Source organism: Fundulus heteroclitus, unplaced genomic scaffold, assembly GCF_011125445.2.
Source record: "Fundulus heteroclitus isolate FHET01 unplaced genomic scaffold, MU-UCD_Fhet_4.1 scaffold_47, whole genome shotgun sequence".
In the NCBI taxonomy this organism is placed as follows: Eukaryota; Metazoa; Chordata; class Actinopteri; order Cyprinodontiformes; family Fundulidae; genus Fundulus; species Fundulus heteroclitus.
In genome coordinates, this window is record NW_023396890.1 from 20,013 (window position 1) to 45,759 (window position 25,747).

Here is a 25,747-nt window from a genome sequence, read left to right on the forward strand (position 1 = left end):
TCCTCCGGCAGGAAAACAGCCCATCCAGTGCTTCAGATGTGGAGCGTTGTGCAAAGGAGAGGCGCTGCGAGTGCAGAGCAGCTACTTCCACATAAGGTGTTTCACATGCAAGGGTGAGTCAAGCCAGAAGGCAGAATCACATCTAGATAACGCGTCTGCTCCCATTGAAGGCCTAAAAATCGTCCCCTGGTACTGTTCAGTCAGAGTAAGAAACGCTGGTGTTACAAAATCACAAACGTTTCCCAACCCTTGCACCAAATAACTGTGGCTATTTCAGTCCTGGTGCATTGTTGTGTTGGCTCTACTGAGCTAGGAAACCCTAAACCTTTTAGATTGCTATTTAACCTTCATTTCTTCAGTAAAATACAACCATGGTGGATTGTCATCAGGCCTCATGGTACTGAATGTATTACAGAAATCTAGAATGGGCTGTTGTGAGCTCCTCCCCGGTTTGCAGTCAGCAGAGCTATCTGGCTCCATAGCGGACATATTTCCCCCAGCAAGCCTTTGTCTCGACTAATCAGTCCTGACAAGCTGCTCATGTTGTTGCTCTCTCTTGTCACTGTGCTGTTCAGAGCCGGAGAAAACAAAGACACTTTCAGGAGAAGCAAGACTCGTGAGGGAATGACTCAAAAATGTGTAGAAATGTGGGTTTAAATGCTTAAGATCAGACGACCGTCACATGACAAGCTATATTTCTGCTCCATGTTTTTGTAAATTAATATTGTAGAAATGCTGTCTGTGACGTTGAGAAGGAAATTAATTAAATCCGAGTGTTTGTCTCTGTGAGTGAGTCTCAGTGGGAACCAGAATAGAGCGGTGTAAATCTGTTTTTGGCATCTCGGCGCATTCTGTTGCAGCCGGCTCAGAGGGACAGAGCGGGGTTTGTCCGGATCAAATGTCTCCCAACAAGTCGAGTCCTGTCAGTGACCTGTCACTTAGCTAACGGACTCACATAGATTTATAAAGGTTACAAAAATAGTCCGTCAATTCAGAGTTTCTGACAGCCTAATCAGATTCATCATTTGCGTCAGACTAATTTAACACCTTTCTTTTCACTGATTCAGATGTCATTACATAAATTCTCAGATGTATGAATGAAGTCCTAAATGGTGACAACAGCCTAATAAAAGACATGTCTTCAAGCTGTGAAACCCGAGCTTACTTCTGAGGGCTTTCTTAGATAAATGAGTTATTTTCTTTCAATGTCCCCTTTACTTGTGTGTATATAGAGTACAGTAATAAATCAGTTGTCTGATTTGCTTTCAAGTTCAATAAACTGACATTATGTAGCTAATTACAAGCCAAAATCCGATGAACAGCTGTGTTGCTAGCTAGCTTAGGCTAGCTGTTGGCTAGCTTAGGTTAGCTGGTGGCTAGCTGCTAGCTAAATGTGTTAAAAAATTAGTTTTTAAAATACCCCAGTTTTGGACCAAACTTCTTATTTTTCCTTCTTTTTTTTATCACATCACTAACATCACTATTCCCTGCAAAATTGCACAGCTTGAAAGTAGCAAAAAATGGCCGCTAACCATTAGCTGCTAGCAGAAGCAAGCATTTTGTTTACTTCTCTGTACGATTTTCCCTCTGCCACTATCTGAAGGTAACACAACAGGCATCCATGCACAGTATTGTTTTCAGGTTTAGCTGCATGGTTTGAATTATATATATGAGTCAGGAAAATATAAGAGCATTTTCAAAGCCTTTATTTGTCCCCCACTGAGAGACAGGAAACATCTAAATGTCTCTCAACGTTCAATGTTTGTGGACATTCAACATATTTACAGATACAGTTAAGTCCAAAATGATTCACCCCCGACTAACATTGTTAAGTAATATTAATATTTTGAAAGAGTCCAACCGATCCCGACTTGACTCTAATAGAAAATAGAGCTAAAGATTAAGGCAGTGGTGGCAAAGAGGCCTTCAAATCTTCTGAATACCAGCGGAAACGTGCAAAAAGCTGTTCAGTGATTCAAAGAAGGGTTTATGAAATGCAAATAACATCAGATTATTTTTAAACACTGACACTCATTTTAAATAGTTTCTCTCTTGAAACAAATTTTTCATTATGTTATGGTGGAGGTCCAAACCATAATCAGCCTACGGACAAACTTAAAAAGATATTTTAAAACTAGCTTCATGGTCTGTATGATGTGGCGGTAGTGCAGGGACCCCTTACATCATTCTTCCTGCAGCCATCCTGGTTTGATTCCCAACTTTTCACCTTTGCTGTATTTCTTACCCTGCTTCTCTTTTTCCTTGTTTCCTTTCTGATCACTTTGAACGACATTAGTGACAAAAAGAAATTTCAACAAGATAAGCAGATTTATTGCAGGGTTCTTTTCAGGGCTGAAAGTTGGCCAACAATCCAACTTTTGGTTGTGTCACCCCTGAACAATGTGTCTGAATTGTCTCCTCAGCCTGTTATCAAGTTTAAGGCGTCTGACTATACTTGTTTCTAAAAACCACCAGGCTTGTTTGATTCAGTGGAACAGGAGCTAGGTAGTTTGTCTTGAAACCAGCGTGCGAATGAATGAATGTATTGTAAAGCTCTTTGGGGGCCTCAGGACTTGATAAAAGCGCTGAACAAATTCAAGCCATTTACAATTTGTAAAAAAACGTAGATGCAGAACTTTGTGCATTCAGTTTTTTTTTTCTCAAGATGTCTTTTTGTTTGCGCTTGAATGTGTGGTTTTGTCTAGTGTGTGGCTGCGACTTGGCTCAGAGCGGCTTCTTCATGAGGAGCGGCGACTGCCTCTGCCCGGTGGACTTCCAGCGCCTTCACGGCACGCCCTGCACCAGCTGTGGGGACTTCGTGGAGGGGGAGGTGGTCACTGTCCTGGGGAAGTCCTACCATCCAGCCTGCTTCGTGTGCACCGTGTGCAGGTAATAAAACATATTCTGTCAGCTTTAGGTTTAGAGAAAGAGTTTTTTTTTTACTTATCTTTTGTTTATTTTGTCTGCTTCTCAGACGGCCCTTCCCTGCAGGGGACTTCGTAACCTTCAGGGGAAAAGACTGCCTCTGTCAGCGCTGTACTGAACCTGTGTCTCCTTCTAATCAGATCCGTCATCCCAATAGTGAGTACCTCCATACTGAGTTTCCTTTCCAAGGGATGTCATATGAAATATCTATAAATTAATCATGAACTGTGATCCTTTAGACTCTTAGCCAGGACACAGACTGTGGCTTGTGTGCTGGACGCTGGCCAACTTTGCTTTCTGAGCCATCTGTTGGTTTATTTTACCTCTTTCACTCTTGTGCTCCTGACTCAGGACAGCACCACATCTCACAGGGAACATCCTCAAAAGAGCTTGATAATTTTCTGCAAGTGTCACATGACCTCACATTTTGTGCAAATATTCCATGTTGCATTATCACGAGAGACTTGGAGATGTTGAAAATCGACTGTTAAAGCAGAATACGCTATGCGAGTCGGTCAGGATAGATTATACACAGGTGCTGGTCTAGAATTAGAATACCATGAAAAGGTACATTTCTTTTACTAATTCCGTTCAAAAAGTGAAACTTGTATATTATTTTCAGACATTACACAGAGACTGATATATTTCAAGTGTTTATTTCTTTTAATAATGATGATTTTAACTGACAACTAACGAAAACCTCAAATTCAGTATCTCAGAAAATTTGTTAATTAACATCTGCAAATGCCTCCATGGAGAAGACTGCTGACTGGACAGTTGTCCAGAAGACGAGGACGAAAGGTCATTGCTGAAGAGGCTGGCTGTTCACAGAGCACTGAGTCTAAGCACATTAATAGAGGAGAAGGAAAAGATGTGGTAGAAAAATGTGTCCAAGCAACAGGGATGACCGCACCCTGGAGAGGATTTGAAACCAAACCCACTCAGAAATGTGGGGAGATTCACAGAGAGTGGACTGCAGCTGGATCAGAGCTTCCAGAACTTCCAGAATCCACTCTGGAACAAGAGACGGCGTCAGAAACGTCTCGCTAAAGACAGAAAGTACTGGATGCTGCTGAGTCGTCCACGGTTCTGTGCTCTGATGGAAGTAAATTTGTTTCCTTTTGAAATTAAGGTCCCAGAGTCTGGAGGAGGAGAGGAGAGGCACAGAACCCACGTTGCTTCAGGTCCAGTGGAAAATTTCCACAGTCAGTGATGGTTCAGGTGCCGTGTCACCTGCTGGTGTTGGTCTACTGCAGGGGTGTCAAACATACGGCCCGCGGGCCGGATCCGGCCCGCCGAACAATTTAGTCCGGCCCTGTGGCTAAATGCATTATCATTATAAAATAATTTTTTTTTTTTTTTTTTTTTTTCCCCAGTGTCCTGTCTGGCAATGTGGCAATAAGATGCCACAAAGAGCTCATCAGATTTGACTTTCACAAGTGGACAAGATAAAAGGAAGAGAATGATAAAACAATTATTGAAAAAAACATGTACTTTGTTTAATTGAAAATATGCAGTTCCTATATTGTCCACGAGAGGCGCTGTGTTTTAATTAGCAGATTAAGCTTCAGGTGTGGAAAAATTCAAATCATTTCTTAATTTTTATCTGTTTGATGTATTTTGTCATGCAGGACAAGTTCCAAAAAATGTGAATAAATGTTTTTCAACAATGTACAATCACTGTGATCAGTTCTTATGCATAATGCACAAGTAAATGTTTAACTGAGTAAAAGTATTGTTGAAATTGTACATACTTTTCTTAAAAACTCTGAGATTATTCAAAATATATTGTGTAAAAGTGAAATTAACTTAATATGAAAATCAACAAGTCCACTTTTATTAGTTCTATTTAATCTTGCAATGAGTTTACTCGTGTGGCCCTCTTGAGATCAGATTAAGCTGAATGCGGCCCCTAAACCAAAATGAGTTTGACACCCCTGGTCTACTGTGTTTTAGAGCCCTTCATGCTTCCTGCTGACCAACTTTATGGAGATGCAGATTTCATTTCTAACAGGACTTGGCACCTGCACACAGCACCAAAGCTCCCAGGACCTGGTCTAAGGACCAAGGTACACCTGTTCTTAAAGGGCCAGCACACTCTCCTGACCTTAACCCCACAGATAATCTATGGACTATTGAGAAGAGGAAGATGAGATACGCCAGATCTGACGATGCAGAAGAGCTGAAGGCCTCCATCAGAGCTACCTGGGCTCTCATCACACCTGAGCAGCGCCACAGACTGATGGACTTCCGTGCCACGCCGCATGGTTGCAGTGATCCAGGAAAAGGAGAACCGGCTAAGTACTGAGTGCTGCACATGCTCAGACTTTTCATGTTCATACTATTAAATTGGCCAACATTTCTGGAAATACTTTTTTTTTGCTTTGGTCTTAAGTAATATTCTAATTTTCTGAGATACTGAATTTGGGGTTTTCATTAGTTGTCAGTTATGATCATCAAAGTTAAAAGCTTAGAATACATCAGTCTGTGTGTAATGAATGGATATAATTTACAGTTGTAGAATGGAGTTACTGAAAAGAAATCGACTTTTTCATGATATTCTATCATTACCAGCACCTATATAGTGTTTATCAAGCTTTCATAAACTTTATGTCAAGTTCTAACCACATATTGCAGTGCATTTTACTGAGATACAATATGACCATATGATCAACAGAAAGTTATAAACTATTGTAAAGCAAAATTAAGTCCCCTATACTCTCATAACCCAAAATTAAGCCAAACGCAACTTTTCTTTCATAAAAAGGGTTAATCTGTGTGTACTTTAATCTCAGTATAAATACAGCTGTTCTGTAAGTAACTCTGAAGTTTAGCTAGTTTAAAGTTTAAACTGGGTTTGCATTGTATTCCAAACTTTGAACACCTTGTTTGAGCTCTGTTCATGTTGGCACAGCTGCAGGCTTACCCAGACATCTGCATTTTGCAAAGATAACATGTGATAGAAGGAAATTTAACAAAAATGTGTGCTCTCTGGAAACATCCTATCCACTATGAAGCATGGAGGTGGCAGCATTATGCTGTGGGATGCTTTTTGTTAAGGTACGAAGTCAAATTGGGCACAATAACTTTTGTCAAGACTACACGGCTCAAAGTGCACGGGTTTCCTTTGGAAAAGAACAAAGTGCGGTTCAGATCCAAGAAGGCCGTAATTAAAAGGATCTGATCTAAGAGCTTTAATTCCATTTCAGGATAGATTCCTGCAGTTTAGATCCAGACATGAATGCAGGCATGTTTTCGTTTTCCAGACTGTTCCGGATGTGGCAGAGATATCAAAAACGGCCAGGCCCTGTTGGCCCTAGGAGGTCAGTGGCACATCGGTTGCTTCAAATGTAAAGCCTGCCGCAGGATCCTGAGCCGGGAGTACATCAACAAGTAAGTACATAGTCGTCTTTCTCAGCTGTTGGCCTTATTCAGCTGGTTTTATGCCAGTAAATGAACAAATCACACTGGGATTTTCTAAAAGCAAAATTGAACTTAATATAAAGAATAAACTCACATGTACGTCTTTCAGAGATGGCGTTCCTTACTGTGAGAGGGACTACCAGACTCAGTTTGGGGTCAGATGTGAAGCGTGTCAACGGTTTATTACAGGAAAAGTCCTTGAGGTAAGAAGAGTCTCAGTTATGACACATTTTAGTGATAGTCTTGCATTTCTAAAATATTCTCCACTGCACATGAACAGTGGCAGTTTTGGCTTTCTCCTGCATTGTTTACATTTCAATTGTTTTACTTTTAAATTCAGTGCTGCACCTTATACTGTATTTTAAATCTACTGTAAATTACAAGCTGTATTCTTGCACAAATGCCCTTTGCACAATCAATTCTGCACATACAAATGGTTTTAAAAAATACTCACCTCTACACTGTGACTTGTCCTGCATTGTCTACATTTAAATTGTTTACTTTTAAATCACTGCTGCACCTTATACTGTAATTTAATTTTACTGCAATTTACAAGCTGTATGCAACGAAATTTCGTTCTGTACGCACTCTGTGCATACAAAATGACAAATAAAGTTGTCTAAGTCTAAGTCTAAAAGCAGCTGCAATGGATAATATCAATGCCTCATTAGAAGCAGACATGATACATAATAAAAATGCCACACCTCCTACAAAATGCCCAACAGTACATTTGCCTCAGACGTTTACGTTTTTATCAAGGGGACAATTATCATATTCATTTTTAAGGATTTATTTCAACCATTTATTTTTAATATTAAAAGAATTGTTCAACATCAACAAATCTGAAAAACCAATCAAATACAAACAAAGGGACGCCCAGGGAGCGCAAGGAAGCTCTAAGATGGAGAACTGTAGCTTTCCACACATTGGGAATGTTTTCTGGAGACATTTATGAACGGCTCCAGGGTTCCCTAATTCTGTTAGCACAGGTTATTCAGAGGTGTCACCACCTGTCAAGGTGTCCCAGTCAGATGACGGACAGATGGATGAGTCAGGATGAGGCTTTCAAACCCAAAAAACAAAGTATTGATTATCAAGCATGATGGCGGCCGTATCATGCTGCGGTTTTGACTTTTTTACACAAAGTGGATGGAAAATGAGGATCGATTACTGTCAATTATTGACGATTTAGGCTTTCAGCAGTTTTTTTTTTCTTCACAAGCAGAATCTCCTCCGTCAGCTGTATCTGCGTTTTTGGTTTTTAAAGCCTGCATTTCAGAGGACGTGTTTTCAGGCTGTCTGCTGCCCCATGGCGCGCCTCTTCTCTTTAATTCAGTTAAATTCAGTTTTATTTATATAGCGCCAATTCACAAAACATGTCATCTCAAGTCTCTTTCCAAAGTCAAATTCAATCAGGTAATACAGATTAGTCAATATAAAACATCATGACAAGCAGCATTCACTCCTCCTGAAAGAGCGTAGAGCCACAGTGGACAGTCGTCTGCATTGTTGATGGCTTTGCAGCAATCCCTCATACTGAGCATGCATGAAGCGACAGTGGAGAGGAAAACTCCCCTTTAACAGGGAGGGGAACCTCCAGCAGAACCAGAACCAGGCTCAGTGTGAACGCTCATCTGCCTCCACCCACTGGGGCTTAGAGAAGACAGAGCAGAGACACAGAAAGCTCAGAAGCTCACATTGACCCAGGAGTACTTTCTATGTTAGAGAAGACAGAGCAGAGACACAGAAAGCACAGAAGCTCACATTGACCCAGGAGTACTGTCTATGTGAGATGGTAATAGATGATGATCTGCCTCCCCTGATGATGTCACAGCTAACAGAACGCCAGACCAGGTGTACCTTCTATGAAGAGAAAAATGACAGAGAACAAAAAGTTGAAAGCTGAAATAACAACAAACAATGCAGATTAGAGAGCAGTAGGAGAACTCAGCAGAGTGAGAGAAATAGACCCTGATGTCCTCCAGTAGCCTAAGCCTATAGCAGCATAACTATAGAGGTAGCTCAGGGTAACATGAGCCACTCTGACTAGAAGCTTTGTCACAAAGGAAAGTTTTAAGATTAGTCTTAAAAGTAGACGGGGTGTCTGCCTCACGGACCAAAACTGGGAGTTGGTTCCACAGGAGAGGAGCCTGATAGCTAAAGGATCTGCCTCCCATTCTACTTTTAGAGACTCTAGGAACCACCAGCAGACCTGCAGGTCTGAGAGCGAAGTGCTCTGTTAGGAACATACGGGGTAATCAGAGCTCTGATATATGATGGAGCTTGATTATTAAGGGCTTTATACGTTAGAAGAAGAATTTTAAATTCTAGTCTTCTCTGTTTCTAGGCTGGTGAAAGACACTTCCACCCAGGTTGTGCGAGATGCAGCCGATGTGGTAAAATGTTCACAGAGGGAGAGGAAATGTACGTTCAAGGTCAGTGTGGGAACTTTCTAACTGCCTTTAACGAGGTTGCCATTCTGGGATTTGGATAATTGCCTGTTTAGTTCCTTAAATACAACCGGTGCAGCTAACTGTCCACGTGTTCACAGGTTCAACGATCTGGCACCCAAACTGCAAAGACAACGGCAGAGCAGAGGAGAGCTGCAGAGTAAGACCTCTCTTGATCTTTCCAAAGCGTCGCATTTACCTGGTTTGCATATTTGAAAGACTCAGAAACAGGATGACACCTTGGTTTAACGATCAGCAACTTTTAGACGGTTCCTACATGGAATCTCTCAGGCTTCATGCACCATGATGTAGAGTCTTAGCTCAACGTCACTTCTTTGCGTTTTCTTCCCAGGTCAGCAGAACAAAGACTCCCTGTCTTGATTTCCTTTTCCCCCCTCATGAACTAAAGGTCAATATTGTGTGCAGGCCTGTTTTCCTTTCTGCACTGATGACCCAATAATAAATGAGTGATATAATAAAACACAGTGTGCTTCAATAGCATTCACTCATCATTTACACTCATTAGTCACCTCAGGACCACAGATTGCTGAATATTATTAGGATTTTATGTGATCAACCAACAAAAAATTACGAAGCCCCTAAAGGGACATTGAAGGGAAATTTAAAAAAAAACTATTTTCTGGTGCAAACACATTTAATAAATCCTGTACACCAGAAAGTAATGTGTTTTTAAATTTCCCTTCAATGTCCCTTTTTAACAAATGGGACGAAATTCTCAAGTCAAAAGTACTCAAGGGCCAAAAAATGGATAGAAATGAAAAAAAATAAATATAAAATGACGTGAATTTTTTTTTACCTGCTTTACAAAATATAATCATTTTAATTAAAGAAATTATTCAGATTTTGTGGAGGAAAATGATGTTAAATTCCTGTAGATCCAATGTTAAAAACGGGTTTTGGATATTTGCTTTATTAAAAGATGGACACCCAGTTTGCAAATTGTGCTTGACTCGACAAAAAAAAATATTATTTTTGGTCTTCCAATAGGAAAACAGGATTTGAGGTGGTATTTATTTTAAAACACTTGCTATATTTAGCTAATTTCAATAAATGATTTGAAAAAAAAAAAAAGACAGCATTTAATGCACAAAAGTTTGCATTTGAGTTAAAGTCCTCAGACAGATGTGGTCGTATTAACCATGAAATTAAATAGAATGTAAAAAGTGTGGTTATTAAAAGATCTATACAATGTGTTGTACCCTATATTTTTTACCCTAATAAAAAGAAAATGTTTACATCTCCACCAGTCAAATCTTTCCAGCAGACCAAATCTTTTCTCAAATGTAGTTGGGGTGGCCCCACAAAATCAGTCCAGGGTTCATGGCCACACTTTGGACATATTCAGTAGAAAATCACATAGAAGTTTCGAAAATCTGAGGTGCCTTGTCGTTCAACCATCGGCTCCATTTTCGGCCACATAATAGCTTTTCTATGTGGGCTAAAAAGTTCAGCTTTAGTCTGATCTGAGCTCCTCCGCCTACGTGGCTCATCGCTGAAATGACGCGTTCATCTTGTGTTGGTTCATCACGTAAAATCCCAACAAAGCTCTCTAAAGTTTGCGATTGCAACATGACGAAATATGGAAAAGGCACATAAGCTCTGTGCTTCGAGGCCTCCTGGGATGCTTTGGATTGTGCAAAATTAACCACATTAAGATCAGTTCATTTCATTTCAGAATGAATGAATATTCTTTAACTTTGCCATATTAGTTCTGACAAATTAACAAAGATTTTGTTGCATGCTTAGATGTTTATTTCTGTATTTTTAGTGTGTGGGAATGAACCACAAATCTCTAATTTGCATGTCAAAAATACTTTTGCTCAATCAAGTACAGTTCAAAAAAATTAGAAAATGTTGCATCGTAAAAAAGTTGTTTTAGGATTGCCTTCATCCATCTGTTTCTTTTCTGCAGCTACATCATGTTGTGGGTCTTGTAAGGCAAGCAAAGTCACTGGTCCACTACCGCCATAAAAAATTAAACATTTATGGAAAAAAACTTTTTAGATTTGTGGGATTTAAACAAACGCTTTTGTGTGTAAAGTTTCAGTGATAGCTCAGTATGACTTCCTAATGACTTGAAATCTAAATATTTGGACTTGGACTTGACTTAAGACTGCTTAGTCCTGACTTGTGACTGAACTTGAGACTTGGGAAGTGATAAGGTGGCCTCTAGTTCTTCCTGTTTCACCAGGTAAATAAGATTATTTGCCAATTGATTACGATTTTTACACTTAAAATAGGAACAATTCATCTCCATCATCTTATTTCAAGTGCAGGATATATAATTATCTTATTTTAGGGGTAAAGATACTCATTCCATTGGCAAATAATCTTATTTACCTGCTCAAATCCAGGAGAAATACATTAATTTCAAGAAAATTTTACTTATTTTTAGTTCTCTTTTTGCAGTGCATATTATTTAAAACTGGTGTAACTCTTTACTGCTTTAAGAAAAATACATGATTAACACAAAATGATTATATATTTTCATAAAAGAAGTAATGACTTGGTCCCACCTCTGTGGTTACCATAATGCTGGTTCCCCTTTTTCCTACCGCACTTTTCTCCTTCCACTAAACTTTCCATGAAGCTGCTGTAACTTTTCCTGCAACATTTACATTTTTTTGAACTGTACTCATAGATGGACGCATTTTTCTACCAGGTTAAGTCTTGGATGCATGCTACGCTGAGGAAGGCCTGACCGGTCCACTTTTTTGTTTTGTTGTTTTTTTTTCAGCCCATCAGATCTTCATCTGAGAGCTCCTGCTCCAGGCCGGGCTCCTGCACGCCCAGCAGCCCTGGCAGAACCATCTGTGTAAGTTCTCACGCTGCCTCGCCCCGCAGCATCTCCTCTTCTCCACGTTTTACACGTTCTGTATCAGTTACACGCTTTTATTCATACAGGGGAGCTACATGGACGAGTCACTTGCGAAAGACGCTTCTTTTTAACAATAAACGACGACATTTGTGGAAAACTGTATTAGAGCCGGTCGCATCACATTTATTTAAATTTTCAAAAACATTTCTCAATCTTGACTCGACGGAACTAGCTTTCATGTTTGAGAAAATGTGATCTCAGTTGGGCTCAGCTGTTATGTACATTTTCTCCGTGTGTTCATGAGTAGAGTAAACGAGCCTCATATTGAGCAGGTAACGATTTGCTCAATAAGGCCTGAGACTGAGTTTGAGCTAGGAAATTGTGCTTTTGTGTGTTTTCCTGCATCAAGCCTTTTGTTGTCCATCTAGTTTTATGAAATGAAGAAAACTTTTCTCCCATTAAAGCACCTTGTAAGCCATAAACGTTGTTGTTTACCTTCAAAGACTTGTAAATAATTGATAAATCTGAACAGAAACAGAGGGTGGAGAACTTATAGAGTCAGACTTCCTCATGTGCCAAAGCCAAGAGCATCATGGTGCGGTGGGATTAAAGCTCGATTCCTCCCTGCTGAGATGTAAACCCGTTGATCTCTCCCCTCAACCTAACCTCCGCTGTCTGTTGCTTTCCCCCTGTCCGTGTGTGTGTGTCTCCTTCTCCCTTCCCCTTCCAGGCAAAAGTAGATAATGAGATCATTGATTACCGAGACTTAGCAGCAATTCCCAGAGTCAAGGCTATATATGATATAGAGCATCCAGACATGATATCCTATAAGCCGGTGAACCTCAACTCCTCTGCTGTGGAAGACAGAGGAAACACACAGAACAGACGGAGCCTGACAGAGGTAACTTCCCCCTACGCTCCCAGTTAGACGCAGTGAGACATCAGTGTGTCGTTGTTTTACGAGTCAAACCGAGTCTCGTTTTTCTGCTCTTCCAAATTCACAAAACATTCAGCAACATGGTTGTTGGGATTTTTTTTTTGTGACGGACCTTCACAAAGAAGAGCTAACTGTGAGGGGAAAGTGATTTGTGTTTGTTACTGTACTGTCTGAAAGGTTGCACTGCAAAAAGGGAACTAAAAGTAAGTGACATTTTCTTGCAATTAGTGTATTTTTCCTTGATTTGAGGAGCTAAATAAGACTATTTTCCAATGGAATGAGTATTATTACCCCTAAAATAAGATAATTAGATATCCTGCACTTGAAATAAGATGATGGAGATGAATTGTTCCTATTTTAAGTGCAAACATCCTATTCCATTGGCAAATAGTCTTATTTAGCTGCTCTAATCAAGGACAAATACACTTATTTCAAAAAAATTTCACTTACTTTTTGTTCCTGCAAGCTTTTCAGGGTGCAAACATAGAGATGGAAACTTTCGCACATCCTTCTCTGTGGAAGTAGGCAATGCTATCTATCCAACATTTTAAACTAAACTGACATCCTTCTTTTATGCATTCATTTTTCTTATAGTGGAATTTCTATAGTAGTGTTTTTATGTGTGAATGTAGAGAGACAGCCAGAGTCTCCACCCAAAACAAATTGTCTTTCATCATCATCATCATCATCATCATCATCATCATCATCATCATCATCATCATCATCATCATCATCATCATCATCATCATCATCATCATCATCATCATCAAAGCAGCTGAAGCTCAGTCAGATTGAATGGAGAGTGTCTGTGAACATTGATTTTATATTCTCCCCCACAGATTCTCAACTGAATTTAGGTCCGGACTTTGACTAGGCCAGTCTAACGCACACATTTAAACCGTCCCATTGTAGCTCTGGCTGTACGTTCAGAGGCTCAGTTTAGATGCAGCTTCAATCCGTCATCTCTGGCTCAGCTTCTCGCTTCCTGCTGAAGACAAGCATGAAGCAGGGTGTTGATTATCTGCCACACAGAAACCTTCTTCTGCACCTTTAATGTGTGGGAACTGCTCGGCTGGAGACAAACTGCAGGCAGATGAAAAGACGTCTCAGGAGTTTCTGTTAATTGTTTTTCTTTCTTCGTGCTGCTCTCCAATAACGTCCATATTTACTCTCCCACCTGAGCTCTGAGTCTCTGCAGCTCCTCCAGAGTGAGCCTCTTGGTTCCTTCTCTGCTGTAAACTGGACCAGAACCTTCTACCTGACCTGTCTGCTGGGTTCCTTGGTCTTTCTGATGTTCTCCGAAGAACCTCTGAGGCCAGAAACTCTGATTAAAACTACACAGAGGAGGGCTCTGATTGCTAATTCGGTGACTTCTGAAGGCTGCTGACTTGCACTGGACTTTATTTAGGGGTAGGAAGGAAATTAATTTAAAAAATGCAAACCACACCATTTTCAGATTTTTATTTCAAAAACGTTTTTTAATTTTTTTTATAATTTTCCTTCTGCTTCACAGTTATGCATGACTTTGTGACGGCCTATCAGAGGAAAATCCCAATAAAACACATCATGGCTGTAAATTGACAAAAATGTGATTACTTTGCAAGGCTCTATAAGTTTACCTGCATTTTGGAGCATCTATGTTTGAATATCTCATTAGCCTAATTCCTATTGTAAATTGCATCCTTTAATATTTGTACCAAGATGCATCTTAAGGTCTTACAAAGTAACTTTAAATGTAATTTTAGACCATCTTAGAACCATCAACTCCTGCTCTAAATAATTGTAAACCTGAGGAATTTAAGGCTGATTTATCCCTTTATGTCTCCAGCATAAATGTTTCAGTTATTTATTTAGTTTTTTGTATATGAAAGTTAGTTTTTGTGCAGGGCTTTAATTCAGTTTTGATGTTTCCTCTTTCTGTCTGCTTCAGTCTCCAGGAAACGTGTCTGAAACCACAGAGGTATAAAACACTAACTCACCTCATGCAGGAGGAGCCTCAGGTAAAAACCAGAACAGTTGATCACCTGTCCGTTTCTCATCGCTTCTCTGTCGCTCCCTTTTTCAAGGAGAGTCTGGAGACGAGAACACCTGTGCCAAAATCGTCAAGTTTTGGATATTTTGGAGGTCAGACCATGAGTTACCGTCACAGCTACAGTCCCGCTCCGTCCAGCTCACCGCAGCACTTCCACCGGCCAGGTAAAATAAATGATCCCTGTAGGAATTATTATGAACCTGAGCTCTCCTTTTCTATACCTCCTTTCCTCCTCTTGCCTAACACCTTCCTCCTCCCTCCGTCTTTGTGACATAACAAGATTCTCCCTCTTTGCTACCCGGAAACAAACACGACACCTGCCCCACCTCTCCTTTAGGCCTCCACTCCCCGCCTAAAACAAGAGGTAAGGCTCCTCTGCTCCTCTGGAAACGATTCCCCCCATCCTCCTTTCAGAATCTGTCCATCCATCCATCAATTCATCCATCCATCCATCCATCCATCAATTCATCCATCCATCTATCCATCCATCCATCTATCAATCTATCCATCTGTCCGTCCATCCATCCATCCATCCATCCATCCATCCATCCATCCATCCATCCATCCATCCATCCATCCATCCATCCATCCATCCATCTATCTGTCCATCCATCCATCCATCCATCCATCCATCTATCAATCTATCCATCTGTCCGTCCATCCATCCATCCATCCATCCATCCATCCATCCATCCATCCGTCTATCTGTCCATCCATCCATCCATCCGTCGATCCAATAACAACTGACAATGTTAAACATCAGGTCGGGAATAAATTGTTCAGTAAATAAGAATAAACGTTCCAATGAAGCTAATTTGTCAGAATAGAAATTCAATTCAATTCAATTCAATTTTATTTATATAGCGCCAAATCATGAAACATGTCATCTCAAGGCACTTTACAAAGTCAAGTTCAATCATATTATACAGATTGGGTCAGATTATACAGATTGGTCAAAAATGTCCTATATAAGGAAACCAGTTGATTGCATCAAAGTCCCGACAAGCAGCATTCACTCCTGGGGAACCGTAGAGCCACAGGGAGAGTCGTCTGCATTGTACATGGCTTTGCTGCAATCCCTCATACTGAGCAAGCATGAAGCGACAGTGGGAAGAAAAACCACCCATTAACGGGAAGGAAAAACCTCCGGCAGAACCGGGCTCAGTATGAACGGTCATCTGCCTCGACCGACTGGGGTTACAGAAGACAGAGGAGAGACACAACAAGAGAGACAAAAAAGCACAGAAGCACACATTGATCTAGTAATCTGTTCTACATTAGATGGTAATAGCGGGTGAGCCGTCTTCTCTGGATGATGTCACAGTTAACAGAACGCCAGACCAGGTGTACCTACGCAAACAGGAATATCCTTTATTGTCCATTAACTGGAAAATTCGGGTCTCCCAGCAGCAAAGTGAAAGAGAAATGGATGCATGCAGTTTCAAATTAAGGTAAAAAGAAACACATATAATCAGAAAAAAATCTCATTAGTTGTAAACGGAAAATCATTATAATTAACATAAACAAAGGCTGGAAAACCTCAGTGTGTGTTTAAATAATCTAGAAAATCTATTTTACTTAGTGAATTGAGTTAGCAACATAAAATTACTTTTCAACAAAATTCCAATTTATTGAATATGTCTGTGTGGAGAACAAGATTATTTTCCCGGTACAGCAGAGCCCCCTAGTGGTCAGAGTTCAGAAGCTCACACAGACTGAAGATTACTGGAAATAACACCAGTTAATTTTTGACCTTTTGTTGTTTGTAAGCATTTTATTGATTATTTTGGATTAAAGTAAATCTCCCAGAGTTTAAACATTCCTTTCTTTATAGCAGCTCTGTTTTCATGCTGCTCTGTGCAGATACTAACAGTCTTTGAGCAGAAGTGACTGAATCACTCACTAACCACTAACCGATTAACAGCTGAGTTAATCAGAGTCGACCGGAGGGCTGGATTTATATGAGATTAAGTGTTATTAAATGTCTGGGCCGTGATCACTGCATCTGCTCTTCATGTGATCTTACTTTCCACGGACATAAAGCATCATTTTGTTTTTGTTTTTTAAATATTTTCAAACAGAAAAAAATAGAAACTGAGTGACAGAACTGCAAACTTTAAACAAACTTTCAGCTAACTTTGCGTCCTCTTTTCAGCAGACGAAGGCTTCGGTCTCTACAGGAGGCCTCCGGTTTATAAACAGCAAGGTATATCCATCCATCCATCCATCTATCCATTTATCCATCCATTCATCCATTCGTCTATCCATCGTTCCGTCCGTCCATCCATCCATCCATCCATCCATCCATCCATCCATCCATCCATCCATCCATCCATCCATCATCTATCTATCTATCTATCTATCTATCTATCTATCTATCTATCTATCTATCTATCTATCTATCTATCTATCTATCTATCTATCTATCTATCTATCTATCTATCTATCTATCTATCTATCTATCTATCTATCTATCTATCTATCTATCTATCTATCTATCTATCTATCTATCTATCTATCTATCTATCTATCTATCTATCTGTGTGTTTTATATCTTGATCCAAGCCAATAATTCCTTAAAAATCTCATGCCATTAGCATTAACAGACAGAAACATTGACTATTAAAATGCTAAACGATCCAAATAGTCTCTCAGGGTCTCCAGAGGGGAAACGATGTCCTGTTATTTCAGAGACTCATTGGTGCCTTACACTCTAACAAAGATTCTTGGGGCCTTTAGAAGACAAAAAGGCCCGCAGCATCACAGAACCTTCGCCATACAGTCAAATTCTGGGTAGTCATCCGCTGTTTCTCCGCAAAACGCACCTGCAGCTCATCTGAAAGCACCCAGATACAGTCAGAGGAGTGTTGAACAAAATCCATATGTTCTCATCCGTGATCATAGGACAGACGTTGGAGGATCGTGTCTAATGGTTGTTATGGAGGCTTGGGGACATCAGGAAGCTTTGAAAAGCTTACTTACCGTCCCGCTTGCTATGTGCGGTAACAGGGTAAACCTGGGTCCCCGTGCAGCCTGTTGGCCAGCAGGTATAAGAAATGCCCCGCCGTGTCCTGTTGTATTTATACCCCAGGGGAACGACGCGTCTCGGATTACTGATCTGAAGTTCCTGGAAATGCTGCTCAACCCAACAAAACACATTCATCTGATAGAAATTGTTTAGCGGTGACAGTAATGTCCTGTTATTTGTTAGCTTTAAAATTTGCCCCACTGAATAAATTAACACAAATTTAAAAAAAAAATTTTTTTGGATTATGGCTTTTATTTTAAGGCCTTTTACATGTCTTACCAGGAGTGTCAACAGAGCCAACTATCCTCATTGTTTTGGATATAAATACTGGGTATGTGGAGGAAACACTCAGCACAAGCATTCTGTGGCATATGGAAGGACAATTTCATAGAAGCGTCTAGAAGGATCCCTGAAAACCCGATTTCCTCTGTAAATTGGCTCTGATTTGGCTCTTATGTGTCTCTTGTCTCACTTTCACACAGATCCAGATTTCTCCATACCCCAAACAGCTTCTCTGCCCAGATACAGCCACAACTTCCTGAGTTTGGTAAGCCCAGCACGGCTTGGTCCTCTTACAACGGAGAAGATTGCTGTCCAGGACTTTAGCTGGTCAACCTGTTAATACATTTGAGGTATAATAAACTTTTATTGCGTAATCTTTTCAAATCCTGTAAATGTTTTGTGTGTTTCTTCTCTTTAAGCCTCAGTCAGCCGGTTACTGCCACACCTACAGCGACAGATTCAGTAAGTATGCAGATATTAGCACATCATTTATTGTCATTCTTACCAATAAAATGTTCTAGATACTTTTTTTAACCTGATGATACGATCTTCTCCTCTCCTTTCAGACTTCAAGGTATGTGGGAGCAGCTCATTTTCATGAAGTCATGAAGTCCTGGTCATGCATGTGTCATTGTATCTCCTTCACTGTGTGCAACTGCCTGTTCTGGGAAGTAGATTTAGCCAAATGTGGCTCTGTTTCACATTTTTAGTCCAGTGTATCACAATAAATCGCACAACAAGGCCGAAAAAAGGCTTCTTCCCAACAGCTGTGACACACACATGCCGTCTCTCCACTAAACATGCATACATAGCTACTCATAAGTGTGTTATAATATAAGAATTTCCCTATAATCACCTGCTGAAGAAAACTGGTTACATCACATTTCCTCCGCATTTAATCATGCACTGATTGTCTTGCCTGCTTTATTCCTTATCTTTCTTCTGTTTATTTTAATTTATAACTTTGTCTACAGTTCACTTTTTTTCCTACAACTGTCCAAACCACACAGATGCAGACCTTTCTATTTATTTTAACTCATTTTCTCTTTTGTTCGTATTAGATTTCTTGGCCTGGGAACCAAGACAACAGCTTTCAACAGCAAATAAACTTCTTATCTTCTCTTATCTCAACTATAAACCAAAATCCAAGATCATAAAGTTTATGTAGCAGAAGTGGACTGATGTCATCTGATAATATTAACAGAAAATGGATAATGAGCAAATAGGAAAGCCATAAAAATGATTGTAAATTAATAACTAACAAAGATATAAGCAGAAGACAGTAGTTCTTAACGCTTCCATTAGTCTAAGCGTTCGCTAATCCTGCCATGACCTCCTCCCTCTCTGCATGTGTGTGCTTCGCTCTGTAGCTCACCAGCGATGATCTGCTCCCACTAACGCGAACGGACAGAGGAGTGTCTATGCCTAATTTACTGGAACCTAAAGCAAGTATTGTTTCTATTTTTTTTAGTCTATTATCTGCACAGTTTCCAGCAAAACTGTTGTTCACTGAGTCCCTCCTCCCTTTTTCAGCTGAATCATAATGTTTTTACTTTTTTGAATATCTAAAGAAAGGCATGACTCCATAGCTGTACTGTCTCTAACGGCGGAGGCTTGAAGCATTTTGGCGTAATATTAACTTTAAACTTAATTCTCTGTGTTGCTGCTGCTTCAGAAATCATTGCCTAGAACAGCGGTCTGCAACCTGCGCTTCTGGGGCCACATGTGACTCTTTGGAGCCTCCAGCGTGGCTCTTGATAACTTTGTTAAAAATGCTAAAGAATTTAGAAATGTTTTTAAATGTAAAGGTAATATATAAATGGTAACTTTAGCCATTTTTTCTGTTGTGTTTTCATGCAAAATATGCATAGCATTTCTGCAAAGAAGGACACTAATAGTGTAAGAAAGATTTCTACTCATAAAGTAAAAAACATTTTTCGTCTTATTGCTTCAAACTGTGTTTTTTGGCACAATCTATAAAAATGTAACTTTCCATTAAAGAAAATGTATTAACTCACTTTCTATAAAAGTTTGATGATTTTCTTCTCATTATAAATCCTAAAACCAATAAAAATGGTTGTTCTTTAAAGGAGAAATAAGTAATACTGACACCTAGTGGCTAAAATTGTTACAGCAGCTTACCACTGACAACCTAATATGCCGTTTTTAAACGGTTCTTTGTTGCTGTGAAACTTCACTGAATTTTTACTTCCTCAGGAAAGGCATATCATGTATTTTGTTCTATTTGTGGTCTGCTTCTCTTCCTGGCTTTCATGTTTGCAGACTGCTGCTCTTTTGCCAAAATAAAATACCAAATGCTGCGCTCTGTTTTGAGAACCCTGGGAACTCTCATGTGATTGGCTCAGGAACCAGGAAGTAAACACACAAACCAAAGTAGTTCTGGCCTGTATCTCTAAGTTTGATAGGAGAAAAACTTTGACTAAGACATTGATGATGGAAAGGACTGATTGTTGATAGGGAATGTTACTTCCATCCCAGTTGACAAATGAGAATGATTTTGGTTAATTTTGCAGTAAATGTTATACTTATTGCTCCTTTAATGTATAAATCAAAGCCAATATCCTACATCAGTTATTTCAAAATAAGCTAATTTGTCTCATGTAGCTTTTGTGGCTCCAAACTAATTGTGATTATTATGTAAGGGTTGCAGACCCCTGTTCTCGATAATTCACTTTGTCACACAAATGTTAAGGCATAAATAAAGGCTGTCGTTAAACAGCATCCTCAACCCGTCTCTTTTCATCAAGGTCTACCCGTACGAGTTGCTTAAAGTTACCAACAGAGGCCGGGTGAAGCTTCCTAAGGATGTTGACAGAACAAGGCTGGAGGTAGAACGACGAGATGTTCTTTTAGAACCGCCTGCTTCAGTTTGTCCAATGAGTCTTTGCTGCATATTTACTAATCAACCATCGGAAAAGAGAAGAAACATATCGCAGATTATGTGAATGTAGTTTTATAAAAGATATTCATGTTTTATCCGTGACGTTAGTTATTCTGTAGTAGCATGAGTTTAAAGCAGATGTCAGATTTTCTATCTCACCATTTACTTTATGTGTTTAAATCATGCTTTATGTAGCCCTAATTATGAAGCAATTGAGTATATTTTGTGAAACATCATGTCCTGTCATGCATTTTGGTGTATTGTCAGGAAGTGTGCATAAATCAGATCACCATCTTTATATTTTTTGCTCGTATTCAATGATTAACTATCTGGGGATAAACATTCATTGCTCTATGCATAATCTATGAGTGACCCCGAGTGGTCCAACAATAATTAGCTTAATTAATCAGAAAACGTCAATTGGAGCTAATTCTAACACTCGGTTTGCAGATGCAAGTAAATCCTCTGCATACTGTAGCATAAGATTAGCTAATGCTACATGCAACGTATCAGTAGAACCTGTGTGGCAGTGACGCATCTCTACGATATACTCCTAATGCTTCAACATACCAAGACATGTTGGACAATTTCATGCTCCCAACTTTGTGCAAACAGCTTAACTATGACCCAGGCACGGAGCTAGTGTCACATTATAGAGGGTGACTTGTAGAATGGGCCCTTATAGCTTTTTTGGCTATTTCACTTAACAATTAATACAATATGGATCTGGGGCACAAAATGGGGCTTGAAACGTGTATACGTCACCTTTTATGCAAAAGTTGGGATCTCTAAAGAAAAAGAAAAAAAAAAGTAGGAGACAGAGGAAATTGGCAAAGTGGTAAAGTGCTGAATCGCAACCAAAATGCATCTTGATTCCTTTCAAACTTCAATTTCCCTCCATATCAGACTTTAATTTCAGATCAGCTTCATCACAAACATTCAAAACGGCAGTGTTATTCATGCTGGCGCTGGTGACGCATAACTATACAAAAGGACCTTTCAAATGAATTAAAGTCCATCAGCCATCTTAAATCTTAAATAAGAGTCCACATAACATTTTATCTGGCTTTTCAACCTCCCGATCATCACCAGGGTGACTTGTACCACAGATTAACATGTTATTGTGACAAGGTGTGAGGCGGTTAGGCTACTTTAACACCTGTAAATGGTTAAATACACTCGTGCGTAATGCTGCGCGGTGGTGGATGCATTGGCACGGTTGGAAGACTTTGTAAATGGGAGAATTAGCAGGAAACGCAGTTTCAGGGATCAAATATTTCCTGACCAGTGATGATGACTGGCCAGTAGGGATGGGTACCAAATTTGGTACTTTTATTGGTACCGTTAATACTACTGAGTACCGATTCATGAAAAATCAAACGGTACAATGTTTTGGTACCTAAACGCATCACTGTGACACTGTGGGAGGAAATATATTTTTAATATATTTATTTTTCTTCTTCTCTGAAACTGTTGCACTAAAACAATTCCCTGAATTTTATTCACTCACAGCGTCAATCCCGCGTTCACCTCGTTCACTCTCTGTGCCTCTGATAACTGTTGTTTTGGTAAAACTTTGTTTTATTATTGCATTGTCTTAATTACTTTTCAGGCATTGTATTAAAATTAATCAAATATTTAATAAGGTTAATTTGTAGATCCAAACAAGTTTATATGTTGGGAAATAAATATGTTAAACTGAAAATTTTAGAGATTTTATTACTAGACTGACATTTATTACTACATAAACACACAAAAGTACCCAAAACAGGTTAAGTACCGGTACCGATTCCCCGGTACTGTATCTGTATCTTTTCAAATGTGAAAAGTACCCTTCCCTACTGGCCAGTTGCTAATATGCTGCGTTAGACTCCGAGCGTTGAATTCTGCTATAACCTGCAGGAGAGACATGGCTACACCTCCTTCTCAGGTGACCTAAGCGGACCTGATCCCTCTTAACACACAACACACGGCAGGAATATCTCCTGAGATAGTCTGGGCCTGTCGGATGGAGAAGATCGGAGCAAAATTGGGGCCAATTATCCTGCCACAGCCTTAAGAGACCGACTTTTCGACTTTACTTTTATTGTTGTATTCACCATCAGTCTGGCGGTGGGCAGCGTGGGGCCCTTCATAACCGTGGGCCCAGGGAAGCCGCACCCTCTGCACTGCAGCAACAAGCCTTCCTGTTCTAAACAGTACAAAAATTAGTTCCATACGATATGAATGAACAAGTGTGATGTGGCAGAGCGGCACTGGGTCCTGCCCTGAATCCCAGACACAGCACCTTTCATGATTCAGAGAAAAAGCTGAGTGATAGGCCACCGTGTCCAACATCAGTGTCTGACCTCACTGATGCTTTCCTGGAAGAATGATTAAATATTCCCAGAAACACACTCCTAAAGTCTCGTAGACAGCCTGACCAGCTGAGCTGAGGCTACTGTATGGGGGGGGGGGGCATACATATTTAAACATTGTAAAGCTTAGACTGTCGTCAAAGTTGTCGTGTGTGTGTGAGTAGAGACATGTCTATAACACTTTTGGAAACTTGGCCTTTCTGGGATGCTCATTCTACACAGTTTTTCAACATGCCTAAAAACGTCAGGTTTATATGAAGCGGAAATTAATTATCTCACATAGTTAGCATTTTAAACAACCTTCGAAGGCATTGTGTCTTCCCATGACACTAAAACACGGGTTACATTACGTCTATAACTTTTCTTGTGTTGTTTTTCACAGCGCCACCTGTCTCCGGAGTCATTCTCCGATATTTTTGGGATGAAAATCCAAGAATTTGACCGACTTCCGCTTTGGAAACGTAACGACATGAAGAAGAAGGCAAATCTCTTCTAAATGTTTGCTATTGTCAAGATTTCTCTCTGTTTGTTGATGTCTGAAATTTAACATTTGCTACCATCCAACAGTAGGATTAGTAAGCATGTAGAAAGTTTTTTAATTTGTTGTCTGCCAACACTTTTTGAAGCATAAATCAGCAGCTGTGAAGGTATTTTTGATACTCTGATCTTAGAAACTGGAGATGTTCTCCCTCGCCTTTTAGTGCAATAATGTTTATTCTGGCATTCATCATAACAACTTATTTATTTACAGATGAATTATTACTGATTTATAAACATAAAAAAAACTGATAACAAAAACAATGTTCCTATTTCTGGAAGTTCTGGTTATGTTTGTTTGACTTTAATGATTTTTGTTGCATTTGGAATATTACTGAGACAATTTCTAACAGTAAAAAGAGAAGATTGTAACTGTCCTAACTTTGTCCATTCATGTTACCTGATAACACAACAGTTCAGCATCGTTAGATACTGGATAGATGACCTTGTAATTTAAGCAAAAGAAGCAAAAAATGTGGTTTTCGTATCTCGGTTTTTTCCTAAACATCATAGCTGGTTAAATGATTCCGATGGCCTTCAGAAAATGTACATAAAATCTGATTATTGTGATTATTTAATGTCTTTTTAGTTATTTGGTTTATTTAATTTTTGAGTTAATGTGCAAAACAATGACTTTTGTTGAATGGTGTCATTGAAAAGATGACAAAATTCCATATAAATTAAAGTGAAATCATGCATGGATGACTAACAGGAACATTGCGTTCTTGGTTAGACGCTCTGAAACATGAAATTCTTCACTGAACTGCTCACTCTTTTTCTTCCATTTTATTGCTTATCTCATTTTACTTGGATCCACATGTATATACATGAAATTAGGAGGGACTGTGTGAATAAATTATCACTGAAATGTTTTTAAGTACAAGTAATATATCTGGATACTGTTTGCAGATGCTTTTCTGTACATGTTTTACCACATTTGCATCTTTACACCCATCTTCAAGCAGCAAAAATAAAATATTCCTTCTCACCAGTTGCAAATATTTATTGGTTTCAAACTGAGTTTCAGAAAATAACGCATTTCTCTGACATTGAAGCATTCAGCTTGATGGCAAAGACACATTATGTCTTGCACTGAAATTAAAACATATTTTTATACTTCTTTGGATTTTAATTTATGACCTGACTTTTCACTCAGATGAAAACACCAAACTACACCACTGAGCTAAAAATAAAAATGTAGTATTTCTACAACAGCAGCTGCTACTTGCTGCCACCGATTTGAAATGTGCGACCCCCAGATGGCGCTATGCAGCTTAAAATCGAAAAGTATAAAAAAAAAGTTTGTGTCTCAGTAATGATACCACAAAAAATGCAATGAGAATAAGGAAATGTTGATAGTTATTTAAAGCACATACTCATCTATTTTACATTCATGTTGGTTCTCGATGTTAATCATAAAATGATTGTATAATAATAACTGTAAATCTGAGAGGGGAGTAAATTTATATTGGGATTGTCGTAACCAACTAAGCCCCCAGGACCCCTGTTGGTGGAGCCATTGCTGTTAAAAATAAGTCTAATTGTGATGTTAATACGTTTCTGAATACGTTTTCTCAATTTGAAAAATCATCATTTCATTTATAAAACCCATGAAAGCATATACATTTTTGGAAATAAAAGCTTGGCTTTAAACAGTCCAAAATAGCAAAAAACTGATGTATATTAAATGTCCCCAACAGGGATAAGCGTGTCGGAAAATGGATGGATGGATGTTAACTAGTTTAGCTATGTTTTGTTAACAAAAACAAAACACATAAACAGAAAGTCTACTGTTTCCTTTGCATACGTTTTATAAAAGATCAACAAATAATCATTTTAGAAAGACATACTTTTATTGTCATTCACGCATACACAATATATTTTAACATGAACGAGATGCCATCCCATTAACTGTTCTGAAATTAAACTTAAATTAACCTAAAACTACAGCCAGGAGTAACGCTACTTGTACAAAACAATTGCACCAAAACACACACAATAGAAATATAAAACAAAAACTGAAACATAAAAACAA

The 25,747-nt window shown here is 39.2% G+C and overlaps 1 protein-coding gene across 12 annotated transcripts; it reads left to right on the forward strand.

The window, feature by feature from the left end:
- LOC105926666 (actin-binding LIM protein 1) lies at window positions 1–24,703 on the forward strand. Of its 12 annotated transcripts, none has more exons than XM_036132063.1 (20): window positions 1–113; window positions 2,706–2,889; window positions 2,975–3,081; window positions 6,192–6,318; window positions 6,458–6,551; window positions 8,696–8,783; window positions 8,900–8,958; window positions 9,151–9,207; window positions 11,557–11,634; window positions 12,368–12,538; window positions 14,505–14,534; window positions 14,641–14,770; window positions 14,887–14,970; window positions 16,762–16,812; window positions 18,117–18,181; window positions 18,342–18,378; window positions 18,483–18,490; window positions 19,287–19,361; window positions 20,685–20,765; window positions 23,558–24,703. In XM_036132063.1, exons 2-20 carry the CDS (start codon window positions 2,741–2,743, stop codon window positions 23,669–23,671), a joined length of 1,605 nt encoding a protein of 534 aa, XP_035987956.1. In that variant the 5' UTR covers window positions 1–113; window positions 2,706–2,740; the 3' UTR covers window positions 23,672–24,703. The 12 variants fall into 12 exon arrangements, with proteins under 12 accessions (XP_035987956.1, XP_035987954.1, XP_035987959.1 ...); XM_036132061.1 differs by having other exon boundaries at window positions 16,765–16,812; window positions 18,336–18,378; XM_036132066.1 differs by having other exon boundaries at window positions 14,944–14,970; window positions 18,336–18,378.
- Window positions 24,704–25,747: the final 1,044 nt, after the last annotated feature.

Coding starts and splice junctions, on each gene's coding strand:
- LOC105926666 (XM_036132061.1), top strand. CDS start 2,741: ATGAGGAGCGGCGACTGCCTCTGCCCGGTGGACTTCCAGCGCCTTCAC. Junction 3,082..6,191: donor TCAGATCCGTCATCCCAATA/GTGAGTACCTCC, acceptor TTCGTTTTCCAG/ACTGTTCCGGATGTGGCAGA. Junction 6,319..6,457: donor AGCCGGGAGTACATCAACAA/GTAAGTACATAG, acceptor TACGTCTTTCAG/AGATGGCGTTCCTTACTGTG.